At 36.6% G+C, this 20216-nt stretch overlaps 1 protein-coding gene across 1 annotated transcript; it reads left to right on the top strand.

Moving 5' to 3' along the window:
* The first annotated feature begins 240 nt into the window (after window positions 1–240).
* LOC141711999 (G-type lectin S-receptor-like serine/threonine-protein kinase At4g27290) lies at window positions 241–3647 on the top strand. Its single transcript, XM_074514748.1, has 7 exons — window positions 241–1628; window positions 1698–1841; window positions 1918–2072; window positions 2225–2435; window positions 2523–2760; window positions 2870–3020; window positions 3175–3647. Exons 1-7 carry the CDS (start codon window positions 353–355, stop codon window positions 3445–3447), a joined length of 2448 nt encoding a protein of 815 aa, XP_074370849.1. The 5' UTR covers window positions 241–352; the 3' UTR covers window positions 3448–3647.
* Window positions 3648–20216: the final 16569 nt, after the last annotated feature.

Here is a 20216-nt window from a genome sequence, read left to right as displayed (position 1 = left end):
TTAAGTATTTTGTTTGATAACAAAAATAATGCAGGGGTTCACTTGCTAGGAAAGCTCATTGGTAGAAATGTCTGACTTTGTAACTAACATGCAGAACAAAGTCTTGATTTGGACTTGTGTAATGTGATCCATCACTGTCATCATTAATATTCATTGTCACACAAAATTCAATAATTTTCATATTATTATAAAATTTAGTAATACCTGGTTGATGTCATGTGTCTATCCTATATTACCTTAGCATGTTGATTTTTTTAAGACTAACTTGTAAACAAGTATAGAGAAAGAACTCATGTTACATCAAAGAGATCAATTTATATGAAAAAGTAAACATGCTTTGTTGAGTGGAGTTATGATGAGGATCTCAACTAAAGCTTTTGCAATCATTCTTGTAACCTCTTCTTTATTAGCAATAGCTACTGCAATTTCCACTTTAAGTGCTAATAAATTTATCAAGGATGGAGACACTATTGTATCTTCTGATGGAAATTTTGTGCTGGGATTTTTCAGCCCCGGAAGCTCCAAGAATCGATATCTGGGAATGTGGTTGCGATTCTCTGCGACGACTGTGGTGTGGGTAGCTAACAGAGAGACCCCTCTCAACACTACTTCAGGTGTGCTGAAGCTCACAGCCTCAGGAATTTTGCAGCTTCTTAGCAATACAAATGATTTAAGTCCAATTTGGTCTTCCAACGTGTCGTCGTCTGTTAAGAATCCAGTAGCTGAGCTTCGGGAACATGGGAATTTTGTTGTTAGAGAGGAAAATGAGAAAAACCCTGATAAGTTCTTGTGGCAGAGTTTTGATCATCCTACTGATACACTGTTATCTGGGATGAAACTTGGAATGAATCTCGTGACAGGTCGAGAGACGTATTTGACTAGTTGGAAGAGTAGTGATGATCCAGCTCCTGGGGAGTATACATATAGCATGGATTCTACTGGATACCCTCATAATGTAATAAGGAAGAATGGGAATGAGACGTTTCAGACCGGAGCTTGGAATGGTCTTCGATATAGTGGCAGGCCTAAGTCTAATGGTAACAAAACTTACACTCATAAAGTGGTTGTTAACAAGGAAGAGGTGTACTATATGTTTGAGGAGGTCAGTAGCTCAATTTTGAGGTTGGTGATTAATCACACTGGACAAGGGCAGCGCTGGATATGGGTTCAGAATTTACAGAAATGGAACCTTTTATACTACGTGCCAGCTGATTATTGTGACACTTACAACATTTGTGGTGCTTATGGTGACTGCAATATTTCTAATGGACCTGCGTGCGGATGTTTGGAGAAGTTTGTGCCAAAGGACAGTGATGATTGGGCTAATGGAGATTGGAGTAATGGATGTAAAAGGATTAAATCACTGGATTGCCAAAAAGGAGATGGATTTCATAAGCATTCTAATATTAAAGTTCCGGATACACTGTCTACCTGGATTGATGAGAGAATGGATCTCGAGGAGTGTGAAAAAGCATGCTTGAAACACTGCTCATGTATGGCGTATGCTAGTTTAGACATTTCAGATGGTGAAAGGGGATGTTTACAGTGGTTTGGGGACCTGACTGACATAAGAGAAGTATCTGGAGGAGGTCAGGATTTATTCATAAGGGTGGCCTTATCTGATTCAGGTAATCAGTCTCATAAAACTTAAGTTTCTTTTCTGCTTCTTATGGTCAATTTAACCAATTTTTGTATAGATAAGGAGTTCAAGTCCGGTGGGAAAAAGGGAACAACACTTATAATCAGCTTATCAGTATCAGCAGGAGTATCGTTACTAGCTATAACTTTGGTATTTTGTATATGCAAAAAGAAGAAGAATTCAATGTCCAAGAGATCAGAAGGTAACAGAACTTCATATGTCTGTCTTAAGTTGTTCAAATTTCTATCCATTGTCTAATATGTAAGGTCTGTTGTTAGTGAGTCTTAGAAGCATTTCAAAAGAATACAGCAATATGAGTGAGAAGGAAGATGTAGAGCTACCATACTTTTACCTATCCACGCTAGTTCATGCTACCAACAATTTTTCACCCACAAATTTGCTAGGACAAGGCGGATTTGGACCAGTTTATAAGGTAATCCATATGTTGTTCTCTGTACTGTTATCACTTTTATATGCAGTAGCGTAAAAATTTCATTTCATTCCTTCCATTTCTATTCATCCCGGACAAACACAACATAAGTCTGCGTAATATGTTTTAATGACGTCATGTATTGTAAATTTTAGGGTACATTGGAAGATGGACAAGAAATAGCTGTCAAGTGCCTCTCAGAAACTTCTAAACAAGGAACCCTTGAGTTCATGAACGAAGTCAAATTTATTGCCAAACTTCAACATCGAAATCTTGTGAGGCTTCTTGGATACTGCATCGATGGGGAAAGAAAGATGTTGATTTACGAATACATGCCCAACAAAAGCTTGGACTGGCATATTTTTGGTTTGCCTCTTTTAGATTTCAGCTCATTCTAATGCATTATTTACACATCATATGCGTCGTCTGACAAAAAAATCATACTTTTGAAAGATGAATATCGCAACAAGTTACTAGACTGGCCAAAACGCTTTCAAATTATTGATGGAATTGCTCGAGGCCTTCTTTATCTTCATCAAGATTCCAGGCTTAGAATTATCCACAGAGATCTCAAAGCAAGCAATATTTTGGTAGATATTCAGATGAATCCGAAAATCTCTGACTTTGGCACTGCAAGAAGTTTCAGTGAAAATGAGACCACAGCAAACACAAACCTCATAGTCGGGACATTGTAAGAGAAATTACATATCATTTTACATGCACAATGACACTCACATGTACTCAAACACACATTAGATATGGTCCATGCTGTTTTAAGCTTGGGCAACATTATGTTGCAGCGGCTACATGTCCCCTGAATATGCGGTAGATGGACTATTTTCTGTAAAATCAGATGTCTTTAGCTTCGGAGTTCTAGTGCTGGAAATTGTGTGCGGAAGTAGAAACAGAGGTTTCTCTCATAAAGACCACCTTCATAATCTGCTTGGACATGTAAGTGATGTCATACTCATAATAATCATAAATACATTCCCTTAGTTTTACAATATAAGGTGTCAAAGAACCAGGTTTTAGAGCTACTGGTTTCTTGAACTTGAAAAAAGAATTGACATTGACAGCAGCAACTGGACTAATTAAATTTGTGTAGGCATGGAAACTACACAAGGAAGGCAGGTCGCTGGAACTAGTACATCAATGCCTGAGGCATGACTCGCGTTATATGCTTGAAATGATACGCACAGTCCATATCGCTCTCTTATGTGTGCAGCAATCTCCAGAAGAAAGGCCAAACATGTCGACTGTGGTTCTAATGCTTGGTAGCAAAGGAGAGCTGCCAATGCCTTTGCAACCTGGTTTCTTTACAGAGAGACAAATTGTCATAAATGATTTTATCAACAGCACTGTATTACAAGGTCGATAGAACACAGAACATCATCCGGACAACAGCAAAGTATACAGTTTTATCAGTATTCAGTAGTGTCTGTTAAAATTTGTGAATAATTTTATTCTTGCCAAAATGGTTGGATTGCAAATTGGAGGCCAATACATGGTTTAGAGAATTTCGAAAACATATTGTAACTCGTATATTTTGGGAAATCCAGCTTTTTACAGGCACAATAAGAGAAGTTGATATGCACAGTATCTACAAATCTGAATTTTTTGACATTAAGTGACCATCAATTGAGTATACAACATTACAACTTATTAAAATTAATACTCTTTGTTTCCTCTCCACAATTCAAGCCAACCTAGCTACAACCTCTTCAGCAATGCCATATATGCCTTTGATATCACCTGATGCCTTCTTCGCTTAGCTACAACCTCTTCAGCAATGCCATAAATTTATAATAATTATAAGTTTATAATAAAAATAATAAAAAAATTAGAAAGGAGCTGTGATCGTAATTTAATAGAATAAATTTTATTCGTAGTTTAGCGGGACAATAAAACTATATCTAGTAATTTAGCAATTTAGTAGTTTAGCATGTATATAACACTATTTTTTTAATAACCAAAATAAGGTGATAACCGTTAAAGCAAAATATACACCATTTTGGTTATTATATTATAGTATAGATTGAAATGATATTTGATTTATATAACGTCTTAGTCGGATGCTGTTAGAAAATGAAAAGTTTGAGTCATGTTTTAGACATATTCTTGATATAATTTCCTAAAATTAATTGTTGGAGGTTGATCCTTGATAGAAGTACTTAAACTTTCATGTTTGGATCTAATAATAGTGTAGTCCACATAGAAATTGAGGTTAAATTAGTAGTTTGAAATGGGTTGTGTGAGTTTATCCACATTGATAAGATAAAGAGGGGTTGAGTACTTTATAAAGTACCATGTGCAAGTTTAGTGTACAACTATTAACGGTGTACATGATGTCATTGTGTGCCTTGCGCGTCGCCGCCACGACTCGGGTTGGGTCAAAGGGCGATTTGGGTGAATGTCTCGGCGTCTCACATATGCGAGGAGACCTGAGCGAGGAATTTTACAGCTTTTTTAATTAAAATATTTACTGACTTATTATATTATTTTAATGTGAATATTGAGTTAGTGTTAAACTCTAATAGGGGAGCTATCAGGATTTGTTGTTCAAAGTTTACAAACTCTGATATACTGTTTAGAGTTTACAAACTCTAATATACTGTAAATACCGATTCAAGGGGATTTGCTGACTGAGGGAGAACTAGGATTTGATGACTGTGCAAATACTGACTGAGGGAGAACTAGGATATGATGACTGTGCAAATACTGATATGCCATCAGGATTTCTCTCCTCCACACTATACAGATCTTTGCATAGGTTTTCTGATCGTACTGAGGTACGGGTCCTGTTGAGCATTACGTGACTGTGAACGGAGATCTTTGTGATGTTTTATCCTAAAAGTGATATTCTTGCTACGCAACACAACGTAAGTGGTGCAATAATCTCTTCAAGAATAGGCTTCTCGAAGGCTAGGCGACTCAACTGTTATTGGTTCTTTCAGATTGGTTAAAACTTCTGTTAGAGCTAAGTGTTCTTTCCTTTTTTTGTCAATTCAGTTACTGATTTATCTTGTTGTTTTGCCTTCGTGTTTTGTTTCGTTACTTGGTTTATTGCATGTTCTTGTTAATCTTGAGTAATATAATTGTCCCATTGTTGCGCGTAGTGTTAGTTATACCCAACAATCTTGAAGAGATTATCTGTGTTATATTGTAATTAGCAAGATGGTTAACGAAACTGATGATGTTCTGAAGACTGTTGAGACTAATTCTGGTGGTACTGCTTCCATTGATTGGACTGCGTACAATTTTACCCAGCCTATTGATTTATCGGGTATGCCTGATAAATTCAGTGGTGGGGCATCTTTTTCTCGTTGGCAGAAAAAGATGAAGCCCTAGTTAACGGTTAAGGGTTTATGGCCAGTGGTGCAGTATGATCCTCCTGTGTTGGATCAAGAGAAGGATGAATCTGTTAAGACTTATGCTTTATGGACTGAGAAAGATGGGGTTGCTAGGACAGTCATTTTGGCAGCCTTGGCGAACAACTTGTTCAATGTTTATTCATCAGATGCCTATACTGCTAAAGTCTTATGGGATAAGCTGGACCAAACCCACAATACAGATTCTCAAGAACTCGAGAAGTATTCTGTGGCAAGGTTTCTTGACTTCAAGCTCGTGGATGGAAAATCCATGACTGAATATGTTCATGAGTTTGAGATGTTGATTCATGCTTTGGGTGAGTCTGGTATGATCTTGCCTGAGAAGTTTCGGGTATGCCAGTGATTGAAAGCTCCCTAAGTCTTGGAAAAAGTTTGTTCTCTCCCTGAAAATACAGAAAAGAGAGATCACATGGACTAACTTGATGTTGGAAATCTCTGTGCAGGAGCAACACAAGTCCAAACAAGAACATGTGATGCCTGCCGAACATGGAAGCTCGAAGGTTAATGTAGTGACCATAGGACAGAAAAGAAAGGTAGTCACTAAGAAGTCTAACACTAAACCTAACAAGAACAATGCTAAGAAACCAAAGACAAATAAACCATGTTGGTCTTGTGGAGAAGTTGGTCATTAGAGTAAGGATTGTCTTATTAAGAAAGCTAAGAAAGCTGGAGTGGTGGCTCAAGCAAATACTGTGCTTGGACTTGGAACCACGAGTGGGCATGTAGCTAACATGGTTGTTGGTGAGGTTGTTTCCTCGGGAACCGATGACCGGGTGTGTTAATTACAACCATGTACTACTTTCCACTTATCTATCACATGAATGGTTGATTGATACTAGAGCTAATGTGCATATTTGTGCTGATTTAAGTTTGTTTGTATCTTATCAAGAGAGTCATGGAGTGACAGTGATGATGGGGAATGCTAGTGTTGCACGAGTACTTGGAATAGGAAACGTGGACCTGAAGTTTGCTTCTGGGTGAATTCTATGTCTCACTAGAGTACATCATGTTCCCTCTATTCGAAAAATACCATCTATGGGTATTTCGATCGAAATACCCGAAAGGGATATTAGTTCGTTCTCGCGTTCTTAAATTAATTGGAGTGGAATAATGAATCTTTTTTTCGTCTCTTTGCCAATAAATCATAATCGGCGTATAGACTTTTCATAGAAATATAATAAGTGGAAGTTGTTTAGTTAAGAATGACTTTGAACTTTCTTTGAAATGTAATAAAGTAGTGATTACTCACACTAGTACATTTTTTGGCTAGGGTTACTTGCCTGATGGTTTGTTTTTGATAAATGTTGAACCCGTTTTGGGTGATTTTATTAATGATAGTGTTGCACCTCCTGTTAAATGTGTTGAATTATCTGATTTGTGGCACTTACGACTTGGTCATTTAAATTTTGGCGCTTTAAAGAATATGATGAATTTAGAGTTGATTCCAAAGCATGTTATTGATAAAAAATTTAAGTGTCAAGTATGTGTTACTGCTAAATAAACAAGGAAGCCTTTTCATAATGTTGTTAGGGATTCAAACTTCTTAGATTTAGTTCACTCGTATATATGTGAATTCGGTGGTGTGTCGACTAAGGATCATTACAGATATTTCATTACCTTTATAAATAATTGTAGTAGATATTGTTATGTTTATTTGCTTAAACATAAGGATGATGCACTAGATAAATTCATTATGTTTAAAAATGAACCTGAAATATAAACTAGCAAAGTATTTAAACTTTTGAGGTCTGATAGAGGTGGTGAGTATACACGAGTACCTTGTTTAATGAATTTTGCGCAAAAAATGGTATAGTTCATGAGGTTACTCCACGATACACACCTGAGTCTAATGGGGTGGCAGAGCGAAAGAACAGAACTTTGAAAGACATGATTAACAATATGTTGATTAATTCTGGGTTTCCTAAGTACATGGGGGGAGAGGCTCTGTATACGTCTTGCCATATTCTGAATAGAGTCCCTCTGAAACATTTGGACAAGACACCTTATGAATTATGGGGAAAGCGTAAGACAAGTTTCAGTTATCTTCGTGTCTGGGGTGGTGCCTTGCTAAGGTGCTTATCCCTGAACACAAGAGGAAGAAACTAGGTCCGAAAACTGTTGATTGTATCTTTCAGGGCTATCTTGAAACCACAACTGCTATGATATTTTTAATTTTAAAATCTGACATAGATGGGACTGTGGCGAATACAATAATTGAGTTTCGTGATGCAACTTTCTTTGAGAAAGTATTCCCTATGAAGAATGGTATACCTTTGGATAAATTTGAGAATGATCTCACTCACACATCAAGTTCTATTCCTGATCATGTGGAAAAGATGACAAATGTGGGGGGCAGATCCCAATAGTAGTTTTACTTCTAACAAAGTAGAGGAACCTAGAAGGAGTAGCGTGCAAAGGTAGTCAAGGACTTTGGAAGTGATTTTATCACTTACAATGTCGAGGACGGGCCTTTAACTTTCCGTCAAGCCATGGATTCTTCGGAGTCAAGGCATTGGAAAGGTGTTGTGAAGAGTCAAATTGAATCAATTATTTTTAAAGAAACATGGGAGTTAGTTGATCTCCCTCCTAGGTGTTCTACTACTGGATGTAAATGGATATTCAAAAGGAAGCTAAATTCTGATGGCTCAATAGATAAGTACAAGGCTAGGCTAGTTGCTAAGGCCTTTTATACATACTCTCATGTTGCCCGAATGATAACAATCAGAATACTTATTGCATTGGCTTCCGTACATGGTCTTATCATCCATCAAATGGATGTAAAGACAGCTTTTCTTCATGGTGACCTTGAAGAAGAGATTTATAAGGATCGACCTGAGGGATTTGTTGTTTCTGGTAATGAGAGAAAAGTATGTAGACTAGTCAAGTCCATTTATTGCCTTAAACAAACACCTATAGATTGGCATAAAAAGTTTTATGCCAATCTATTTTAGACTTTGAGTTTTTAGTTAATGAAAGTGACAAGTGTGTCTACTATAAGGTTAGAGGTACTGATTGTGTGATGGTGTGCTTGTATGTAGATGATATTTTGTTGTTGGGTGAGATTATTAATGAGACAAAGAGTTTCTTGAAGAGGCACTTTAAAATGAAGGATATGGGTGAGGCTAGTGTGATTATTGGGATCAAGTTGACTCAGTCAACTGATGGAATAACATTATCACGGTCTCATAATATAGAAAAATCTATACTTGAGAAGTACGGTTATTCAAATTGTAGAATCGCTAGTACCCCATATGATTCAAAATTTGCTATAGTCAAGAATAGTTTGGGAGTTCCTGTGTCTCAGTTAAGGTATTCTCGGATATTGGGAGTTTGCAATATCTTGCTAATGTGACTAGACCATATATTTCTTATTCTGTGTCTAAGTTAGCTATATATACAAGTTGTCCAAACAAGACTCATTGGGAGGCACTAGATAGAGTTCTTAGATATCTCAAGGAACTATTTTCCTTGGCTTGCATTACCAGAGATTTTCGAGGGTACTCGAGGGGTACTGTTAGGTAATGAATTACACACAGGGGGGGAGTGATTGTGTTTTTGTGTTTTTATGCTTTTCTTAAAGTATTTATGGTATTGAACAAGGTAAATCAAATCTTTTAGTGATATGTGTTTAGACTGAATTTAAACATGCAATAATGAATAACACATATCTTTCAAAACTCACTTAATTTTATATTAAAATTAAGAATATTTTGCTACAAAATATCTAGGCTCTTTGTTGATAAAAAAGCTTAGCTTCAATATTGAGAGAATACAAGAAATCCTGATCTAATTGTTACAACTAACAAAAGACCAGTGTTAACTTTATATGATAGTTAACTACTGGTTTACATATTGTACAATAAGATATGCTATTCACTTTAGTAAACTGTTACTTATCATTCCATTTTAGGAAAAGTATATCTTCCATTTCTGGCTTAGCATATCTTTGCATACTGTGTTAACTTTGATATTCCTTTGTCATTAATCTTCACCCTTGATCTTGCACACTCTTCAAGTTGCTTTTTGTAGACTTGTCAATCCAACTGGTTGGATCGTTTGTTGATTGTTCATCTTGGATATTGAACTGGTCTATAATTTGTACTTTGAGATTTTACCTCGAGATCTCCAGTTAGGCATATAGAGATCTTGATATCTCGATAAGTATATTGACTTATCGAGATCTCCAATACTCCATAGTAGATTTGACTTGTAGAGGTCTCTGATTTCTCTATAAGAGAATTTAGCTTATCGAGATCTCTCATCTTCTTATCTTCACTTTGGCTTATCGATATCTCTGAGTTTTCTAGTGACTTATTGACTTGTCGATAACTCAGAGTTCTCTAGTCAAATTTGACTTGTCGATAACTCAAATTTCTGTAGTGAATTTTGGCTTGCCGATATCTCTGAGTTCTCTAGTGAAATTTGACTTATCAATAACTCAGAGTTCTCTAATGAATGTTGACTTGTCGATAACTCTGAGTTCTCTCATGAGGAAATGACTTGTTGATATCTCCAATCTTCATGTCTTCAATTTGGCTTGTCGATATCTCCGAGTTCTCTAGTAGCTTCCCTGAGTTCTCTATAAGTCATTCTGGAGTTCTCGAACGACTTCTCTATAACACTAAATCTGTGACTTGTAGAGATCTTGACTTAGAACATTTTTCTCAAAACAGATTTATTCAACTCCAAGCTTCTTCATAATTCTTCTGAGGCATGATCTTCTTGATCTTCTTCCAGATAGAATTCTTAGGCTTGATACTGTTTAAAGAAAAAGACTCCAGTCTGCTCTTTTGACATTTTTACAGACTTTAAATGTTACAATACAAAATGCAAACTAAGATTACAATACAACTTACTTAGGGTTGTCAATTTGACTCAGTCTTGTTAAAGTGCAGGCATGTCTTGCATAACAATCTCCCCCAATTTGTGAGAAGATTGCTTAACATAAATTCATGCTTGTTAACAAGACTAACCCCAAGTTATAATGGAAAATAAGACTAATATAAAAATTGACACAATTACAGCAATTGTACATTAGATGATTTTGAGTTTAAGTATTTACAAGCATCAGAAAAAGATTGGAACTTCTGATTCTTTTTTTATGAGGTCTTTTAAATATACCAGAATTTCAAGTTCCTCTATGATTGGAGTCCCTGTTAGAGCTTTTATCAAATTGAGTTTGTCTTGCTTTGGATAACCATCTAACATTTCAATTTTGAATCTTGAAAATGAGCCAGCTTTTATATTTAGAAATTTTCCGTCGTTGGAAATTCTCCTCATCCCTTTTGCTTTCAGTTCTTCTGATCTTTTGATGTACATTTCAATCTCTTCATCATACTTCCTCTTTTTCTCCTCATATTCTGCTTTACCCCTTGCTTTTCTTTCCTCCCTTGCAATCAACCATTCATCTAGAACTGATCTCCATGCTCTTGTAGCAGTATCCTTGTCCTTCAGCAAACTTATCACTCTTTTAATTTCTGTTGGAGAGAGAGTGTCCATCAAATTGCTGCCAAGAAAAGTGAAGATCCCATCTTGAAAGTATATTCTCACTTCCTTTAGAGTGACAACCCAGACTTTAACTATTTCCTCAGCCAGCTGTTGAAAATAGTCTTCATCTGAATAGAACCAATTTAAGGGTAGAAAATCATTCCGCTTGAAATAATTCCAGATGGCCCTTTCAGTAACTTCAACTTTTTCAGTAGGCTTAACTTTCTTAGGTTTTCTCCCAACAAATTTTAAATGAGTTTTGTGTGATGGTTTGACAGAAGGTAGGTCTGTGACTTTCTTGAGAGATGTTTGGCATGTGGTGATTGGAATTTTTAGAAAAGAGTTAGCAGTTTATCTGTATAAAAATTTGGGCTTAGAGGTTTGAGGTGGTTGGATGTTTGAGATTGTTGAATTTGAAGATTGAGCTAAAGGTTGAGCTAGTTGTGTTTGGATTTTAAGGGTTTGTTGTGGTTCTGAGCCATCATGTCTCTTCTTGCTCCTCCTCTCACTTCCTCTCTTCTTCTCATCATCCTTATTTTCATCGTCATTCTTCTCTCCTTGACTCTTGTCCTTGCTACCAGTTGCTTTAGAGGCTTGACTTGGATTTGAGCCAGAAGACTTTTGCTTGTCCTCCTTCTGCTCATCATCATCCTCATCATTCCTTAAATTGTATTGAGTGTTTGGCAATATGGTTTCAGGATTTACAAGATATTTGTCCAAGATTTTTATCATCTCCACATCCTCCTGCTTCTTGTTCCTTTTGTGCTCTAGATCAGACTGAAAGGTCATGATAAGCCTCATATTTGATTTGACATAATATTTAGGAACAATGAGATTTCTTGCTTGACTGGTTGTTGGACAGACATAAACTACTCCTTTGTATGGATATAGATAGGCTTTTGGAAAAGCTGTTATCTGTGCCTTTTTGAGCTCTTGGAGAAATTGAGTGTCTTCTTGAATAACTGGATTCACTCTGTCAATCATTACATCCAGTTCAGATGCTCTTAAAGTTTGAAGATATGGAAGAGTCACCTGGAGACACCTGTCCACACCATCATTGATGTTCATGACAAACCTTTTCTCTAGAAAATTATCAACTTTCAACACCACTGCCCTTATGAAATTGATGTTCTTGCCCAAGGATTTCTTGCAGGCCATATAGTTGTTCTGAAGAGGCACTCTTAGTGCTGCAAGAAGGTCATTGAAATCCTAATCTTGATTGGGTCCTTCTGCAGCCCTTAGAAGTCTTTCTGTTCCAACATCAACTTGAGCACTTGAGCTTTGGCCCACCTGAATAGGCTCTTTAGATTTTGCCTTAGCATCCCTACATTATTGAATCCTAGCCTCAATCTCCCCCTTAGTCTTGGTGACAAGCATGAGGAGGGGAGTTGGTAATAATGGCCTTATTTGTTCAGGTAAAGCAGGCAGTGATATATTGAGCTTCCCCATGATGCCCCCCAAAACAACAAAATTCTGCATTTGAAGATGCTTGTGAGAGTCCACCCGGGTCTGGATGTATGTTTGTTGACTCTTGACTAGAGAAGTCAAGGCTTGGACTTGTGCACTGAGAGAAGCATTAGAGGTCTGCAATTCTGAGACTTGGTTTTGGAGAGATTGGATTTGCAGATTTGTAGATATTGAGCCATGCTGATAAGAGCTTGTGGAGCCAAATGTTGCTTTCACAGCTTGTTTGATGCCATCCATGAGCAAAGATGAAGGCTCATATTTGCTTTGGTGAAGTTGTTCCAGCTTGACCTTTGTGTCATTTGAATGAGTGATTTGTTGTTGGACAACTGTATGAAGAGCAATGAAGGATTGTTTGAGATTTTTGACTTCTTTTTCAATGGAAGTAAGATCCATCCTTGACATTTGGTCAACAAAATGCTTGAACTTGGAGATGATCTGTACTTGAGATGGTATAATCTCATCCATTTTATCCTTCACCAGCTTCCTTATCTTGTCTTCATGACCAGTCAACTTGAGTTCTAGAGCTTTACCAAATGGGTGAAAAGCTTTGAGTTGAGCTTTATAGACCTCAGTTACTGCATCATGGACATCCTGGGGAGTCAAGACCTTGGCATTGCTTCCAAGAATAGTGACATATTCATCCCTAAACCTAGCCAAGACTTGATCCATTTCCAATACAAAGTTCTCAGACAGCCATGCATCTATATTACCATCTTTTTCTGCATCATTCATAATCTTCTCCTTCTGTCTTTCAACATCTTCATTATATGTGAGCATGATGGCTTGATAGTCTTGATTGCTCATGTCAGAAGTGAGTAGATGTTGTGAGATATTTGCCAATCCAGAAATCTGCTCAACAAGAAGATCATCTACAGATGTAGGTTGAGAGCCAGATTCTTGCAGCCATTGAGAGAGAATGTGTTATTATTGAAGTTGTGAAGTTGAGGGTTGAGCTGTTGAGGGATCAGAACCACCTGTGACTGAAGTCATAGTTTTACTCACAGATTGCTTTGTGTTTATGACCAGTTGTTGTTCCATACTAGTTGTGGGAACCTCCAATTAAATTGGAGAGGATTTGACTGGGTTACTATCATATGCACCAGTCTCAAACCCTTGTGCTTCTTGTAAATCACTGTCATATGATTGTGATAAACTTGCCTCTCCCATAACAGGTACATTGGCAATTGTACTCCTGGCATCAACTGTTAATGCGATTTCTGCTAGGGCTTTGGGGGGAGTTATTCCTACATGAGGAACTTCCAATTGAATTGGAGAGGATTTAGATAGCTCCCCTCAGGAGTACTACACTCAAACCTAACAGTCTGTGAAGACTGATTTGCACATGAAGGTGCATTTGTGACATCCATGGGGTCTTCAGTAAAAACTGATGAATCCTCCATGGTTTTGATGGTGTCATCAAGGTCTACCCCATCTAGTAGCCTCTCACCATCTGATTGTAGTGTCTGGGTGGTGAGCAAGGTTTCTTGAACCAAGTCACTTGATTTAACTTGCACTTGAGAATTGGATTCAAGTGCTATAGGTGGAGAAGAAATTTGTGCTTGGAAGTTGTTGCTCAGAAGTGAGTGTTGGCAGCTCCCCCTGAATGAATGAGGGAGCTTCAATAGATGTGCCCTCACTCTGTGTGCCATCCTTATTTCTTCTACCATACACTTGGATTTGATCAAGTGCAGGCTGTGCAGACTCTATACAGGATGCATTGGGGTGGATGCTCTTTTCAATAGACACACCCCGTTAAGAGGATGTATCTAGAGTCTGTTTAGTCCCCATTTTTACAACTGCATCCTTTTGGGAGGATACAGAGGTGGCTAGAGTGGTCAGCTCAGATTTCTTACTCTTCTTTATTCTTTTGACCAATGGTGACTCGGCTTCTGTTTGGTCCTCACCACTCTCAGTCAAAACAGTTAAGGTGATATCCTTTCTCTTCCTTTTAATCACCTCATCCTTTTGGGTAGATGAGTGGTTGGTTTTCTAGATGCTATTGGTTGGTTTGAAGAAGTGGTTTCAGTTTGGGAAGGTTCCTGTGGGTGTTCCTGTGTTTGTACTTCCACAGGTTCAGGAACCATAGTTGTGCTAGATTGTGCATTGGATCTCATGTCAGGCATTGGGTAAGGGTAAGTCCTAAATCTCTCCGTCATAAATGGAGTGATTTTCAGACTCATATTTACCTTATTCTTTGTAGTAAGTGAACCAAATATTATTTTGGATACTTGCTTACAATTTCCTATTTTGGTGCTATCTATACCATTCAATAAATGTATGTCTGTTACTTTATTATTTAAAGTAGACATAATGAATCTAAAAAATAATATTTCCTTACCTCTAGCAGACAGGGGCATGGTTAGCCCGGTTGCAAGTTCTTGTAGGATCACTAAACCAACATTCAAGTATTTGTTGTGGGCTATTGAGTACACCAGTTTCTGCACCACACTTGAAATGTTGTCATACCCTGTCTTCCTGCATGTGAAGGCCCTCACCACAGAATCAAACATAAAGGACCATTCTTTCCTTATGTTTGTCATGTTCAAGCTTGACAAGTTGATTCTCCCATCATAGTTAATGAAATCCATAAACTCAGTCAATTCATCCTGGGTTGGCACCTCCACCAGGTTTGTAGTTGGAAGACCCAAGGCTATGTTCACATCTTGCTCATTAAACTCTATCTGTTGGCCTTCAACTGAGCAAGTTACCACCAGAGATACAGAGTTATCATTCATAGCAGTCTTTACCACAGCTGTTGTCCAAAACTTATGCAGAACATCCAAGTACAATACTGGGTTAGCAGTTAAGGCTCCTGCAAGATAGGATTCGGACAAAAAATTTACAAACCCCTTGAAACTATCAGGGGCTTGGTTAGCATCAGTCAAAGCTAGGTAGTTTGTTCCTTTCTCTGGGATAGTAGCTCTAAAACATTGAGTGCCATTTTTGTTTAGTGAGAGTGAATGGATAAGAAAAATTAGTGATAAAGGAATAAAAATGAGAGAGAAATTGGTTTTGGGTTGAAAACCTAGGTTACTTGAGATCTCGAAAGTTGTAAGTAAGTATATGTATCGAGATGTCTGGGTATTTATAGCAAAAACAAATGGCTTATCGAGAAGTCAAAAATAGACGTTTGAGATATACTTATTGAGAAGTCAATTTGGAAAAGAATTACATATCGAGAAGTCATTTTAAATTACTCTTATAGAGAGCTAAAAATTGACATATCGAGATGTCAAATAAATACCCAGTTTGTCCAAAAATGGACTGAATTTAATTCCAATTTTTATTTGAATAAATTCAAAATAAAATTAGAAAAATTGTGCCAAATTTTTTTTATCAAAATAATTTATTGATTTAAATTATTTTAAGTTCTGAGTTATCTATAAGTCTAAAAATATACTTGTAGAGAACTCTGTAAGTTAACACTTCTAGAGAACTCTACAATGGCATATCGATAAGTCATAATAATGATTATCGAGATGTCACTCGAGAAGTCAGTAAATTGACTTATCGAGAACTCACTCGAGAAGTCTCAAAATGACTTGTCGATAAGTCAGTTAGACTTATCGAGAACTCAGTTCTCTATATACTTTTGATCAGTTTAAGTCTGCCTTGTGTTATTTTTACATATTAAAGATGTAAATTAACAACTTAGCAGTTTACTTAGAATTTGAAAAATTTCAAGTTAAATTTTTATTTTTGAAATATAAATATGCAGAGATTTCTGAAATATTTATAATTCATATTTCAGTTAATTTTCGAATAAATCAAATTAATTTTGATTTACTAGAAATTAATCTGTTGCAATACATTAGTTGAGTTCTTGCCTTAGGATGAAGAATTAAGCATCCCAATTTCACCTACAAGTCTAGTGAAAGTTGCTTCATCCAAAGGTTTAGTAAAAATATCAGCTAATTGTATTTTTGTTGGAACAAAGATAAGCTCAATGGTACCATTTTTAGCATGTTCTCTAATAAAATGGTACCTTGCATCAATGTGCTTTGTTCTAGAATAATTAACCGAATTAGCCACTATAGATATAGCACTAGTATTGTCACACATAATTGAAATTTTGTGTAACACTAGGCCATAGTCCATTAGCTGATTTCTAATCCAAAGCACTTGATCACAACAACTTCCTGCAGCTATGTATTCAGCCTCTGCTGTAGAAGTTGACATAAATTGTTGTTTCTTGCTATACCAGGATACAAGTCTTTGTCCAAGAAATTGACAGTTTCCACTAGTACTCTTTATGTCAACCCTGCATCTAGGAAAATCTGCATCTGTGTAGCCAACAGCTTCAAAACCAGTTCCCTTAGGATACCATAATCTCAAGTTTGAAGTTCCCTTCAAGTATCTGAAAATCCTCTTTACAGCCATTAAATGTGATTTTTTTGGATTGGCTTGAAATCTTGCACACAGACATGTAGCAAACATGATGTTTGGTCTACTTGCAGTTAAGTAAAGCAGTGATCCAATCATTCCTCTATAGCTTGAAATATCTACACTTTTGCCCTTTTTATCTTCATCCAACTTTTTTGTTGTAGACATAAGTGTAGATGCAGGTGAACAATCAACCATACCAAACTTCTTCAATAAATCTTTGATATACTTAGTTTGGCTGATGAAGATTCCATCACTTCTTTGACTGACTTGTAGTCCAAGAAAGTAATTTTAATTCCCCCATCATACTCATTTCATATTCACTCTGCATAAGCCTGGAGAATCTTTGGCAAAGCTTTTCATTTGTAGAACCAAAGATAATATCATCCACATAAATCTGAACTAGGATCATATCATCACCATGTTTCTTGTAGAAGAGAGTTTTGTCTATAGTCCCTTTAGTAAAACTATGCTTAAGTAGGAATTCTGACAATGTATCATACCAAGCTCTAGGTGCATGCTTTAGTCCATATAGAGCCTAGAGTAACTTGTACACAAAATTTGGAAATTCTGGATCTTCGAAGCCAGGTGGCTTTTGCACATAAACCTCTTCTTCTAGCTCACCATTTAGGAAGACACTCTTGACATCCATTTGATACACTCTAAAATTTGAATGTGCAGCAAATGCTAGAAAAATCCTTGTTAGGTCACACAACACTATAGAAGGGGGTTGAATATAGTGTTTATACAATCAAATCGATTTAGAACACAAGTATGTAACAGTAATCAAGTTTATTCAATATAATAAGCTCTGTTACAAAGTAGGTTAAACTACTCTCTCAGTGACGAACAATATCACTAAGAGCTGCTAGGTTACAATGAATAATCTTTCTCGTGAATGATACCACATATAGTGTAAACCCTAAGCTGTGTTTATATAGTACACAATTACAAGATATCTTCTAATTGATATGAAATATATCTCCTCCTAAAATATATCAATTAGATATTATCTTCTACAAGTCTTCTAGTCGTCCAACTCCTAAAGCATATCTTCCTTTTTTTTAGTCCAGATCCTCTCCTAGAAATCAGCCGCACTTTACTTCTGAAGCATATCCTTCCTTAAGTTCTGATATCACAAGTTCTGATACCTTAAGTTCTGATATCTTCCTTTCTTCAGTAAATCCTGATTTTCAGTAAGTCCTGATAAATCCCGATATTAAGTTCTGAAACTAAACAAATCAGATTAGATATGACATCACAAATATATCTAACAATCTCCCCCAACTTGTAAATTATGAAAATATACAAGTTAATAGATTTGATGATGTCAAAAACATTTAAGTACAAATGCAATGAGAGTTTATTTAGACAACTAACTACAACTTACAGTCCTTACAACTTTTACCAATCTTACTGAATCAATCTGAATCCAAAGTGATTCTTGACAAAGTTTGATATCAGCTTCTCTTCTGCATTTTTCAGGACTTGAGCTAATGTAGCCTTGACTTGCTTTAGTTCTTCATCTTGACTTCCAATCTGGTAGATGGTAGTCCTAAGTGCTGAAATATGATTTCTTTCCAAACCATCACCAAGTCTGATTACTCTTGGATGAGAAGAGTATTCATTGTAGCACAGGCATTTCTCTTTCAGAATAACTTCTATCTTAGAAGAATTCTTCTTCATTGGAATTTCACTTCTATCATCTTCAACTATCTTTGGAATAAATTCTGCAACCCTTGATCCAGAGATTCTGGCTTTAACCCTTATGGTCTTCATTATGAAATTTGACCATCTTCTGGTAACCTCAGACTTTATCTTCAAAAGATAATGAAAGAATTGAAGTTCTTTCAGAGATTTGTTCAGCACATCTGATTCTGACATTATGTATGTTCTTCCATCTTTAAGAAATAGAATCAGCTTTTCTTTGACATTACTCTTATCATGAGCATCCAGTACCACTTGAACAGATATAACCTTGTCAAGGTATTCCTGTGTAACTTCCTCAAGTGGTTTGTCAGTTAATAAAAATGGATTTTTGATAGTTACTTCAACTCCTGTTTTCAGCTTGGCTTCGCTTGATCCTAACCCTGATATGTCTCTTGTTTCTCTAGCATTCAATCCAACAATCAAGAAATCAGATAGCAGTTGACTTTTCTTAGGATCTGATAGTTTAACATCTTTCCATAGAAGTTTCTTTTTATCAGTAACTGTCATCTTATTCAAATCAACTTGAGCTCTGTCAGAGGTTGATGTCTTGATGACTTGTTCAGGATTTGCAGATTCTTCTGTAGCTTGCTGTTTTGAACTTTCTTCACTCTGAACAACTTGAGCTATGTTAGAGGTTGTCTTAGATTCTTTTGTCACCTTTCTTCTTTTCAGAGTTTCAACAGTTTCATCTTCAGGAGCAGCATCATCAAAAACCTGAACCATCTTGCACACAGGATCCATCAATATTTGAGAAATCTTCATCTTCTGTTTGTTGACTATCTCCCCAACTTTTCCTTTTCCCTTATCTTTGGGATCAGTAGTGGTTTGAGATCTAGTGCTTGATCTTGGAATCTCTGTGGCAGATCTTTCTTTTATCACAATGCCTTTTTCCTTAGGCCTTGGAGGTTTCTTTACATTAGAAGCTTTAGACTTAGGATTTGTCTTCTCAGCTGCAAATCTAGCTTCTTCCTCCTTTAGAGTCTCTAAATCCATTCCAGAATTATGCTTGAGAAACAATCTTTTAGCAATTTCTTCATCAAGAGTCTGAATCTTGGGATCCTTATAGTAGACAGTAGTCTCCCTTCCCATAAAGCTTCAGAGTTTGTAAAAACTTCTGAGATTCTTGACTTTCAGACTGAATGAGAACATCAGACTTTGTCATCAGAACTTGATTATCGGAACTTGCTATCAGAGTTTGAGCATTCACATCTTCAGAACTTGAATTCTTCTGTGTAGAAGATTTGCTAGAATCAAAAATTAGTTTCTGTGAAGAAACTTTGCTGCTTTGCTTGCATTGACCTTGACTTTGACCTTTGCCCTTGCTAGGGTTTCCCTGGTCATCTCCTTTATCATCCTTCTTCTTCAGTGTTTGGCCAGGTGAGCATTTGGACTTAACTACCTTCTCCCCCTTTTTGGCATCATCTAACAGGAGTAGAGAAAGAAGAAGTTCCACTGAAGATTGGATTTTATTAAGCTGTGTTTGTTGAGCAGCTTGATTCTGCAAGACCTCATCCAGTTGGGCCTGCTGCTTGATCTGAACTTGCTCAATAGCTTCCACTTTGTCATGAATTGGTCTGATAAACCTATTCTTGTCTAGTTTAAGCATCAGGTCTAGCTTATCAACATTTTCCTGAAGTTTATCAACCTTTTTATGTGTCTTGGAGTGTAGACCTTGAAGATTCTTAGTAATGAGAGCACTGACTTTAAGTTG

Source organism: Apium graveolens, chromosome 3 (genome assembly GCF_009905375.1).
Source record: "Apium graveolens cultivar Ventura chromosome 3, ASM990537v1, whole genome shotgun sequence".
NCBI lineage: Eukaryota > Viridiplantae > Streptophyta > Magnoliopsida > Apiales > Apiaceae > Apium > Apium graveolens.
The sequence above is the reverse complement of the archived record's forward strand: the minus strand, read 5'-3'. Positions and strand labels throughout refer to the sequence as shown.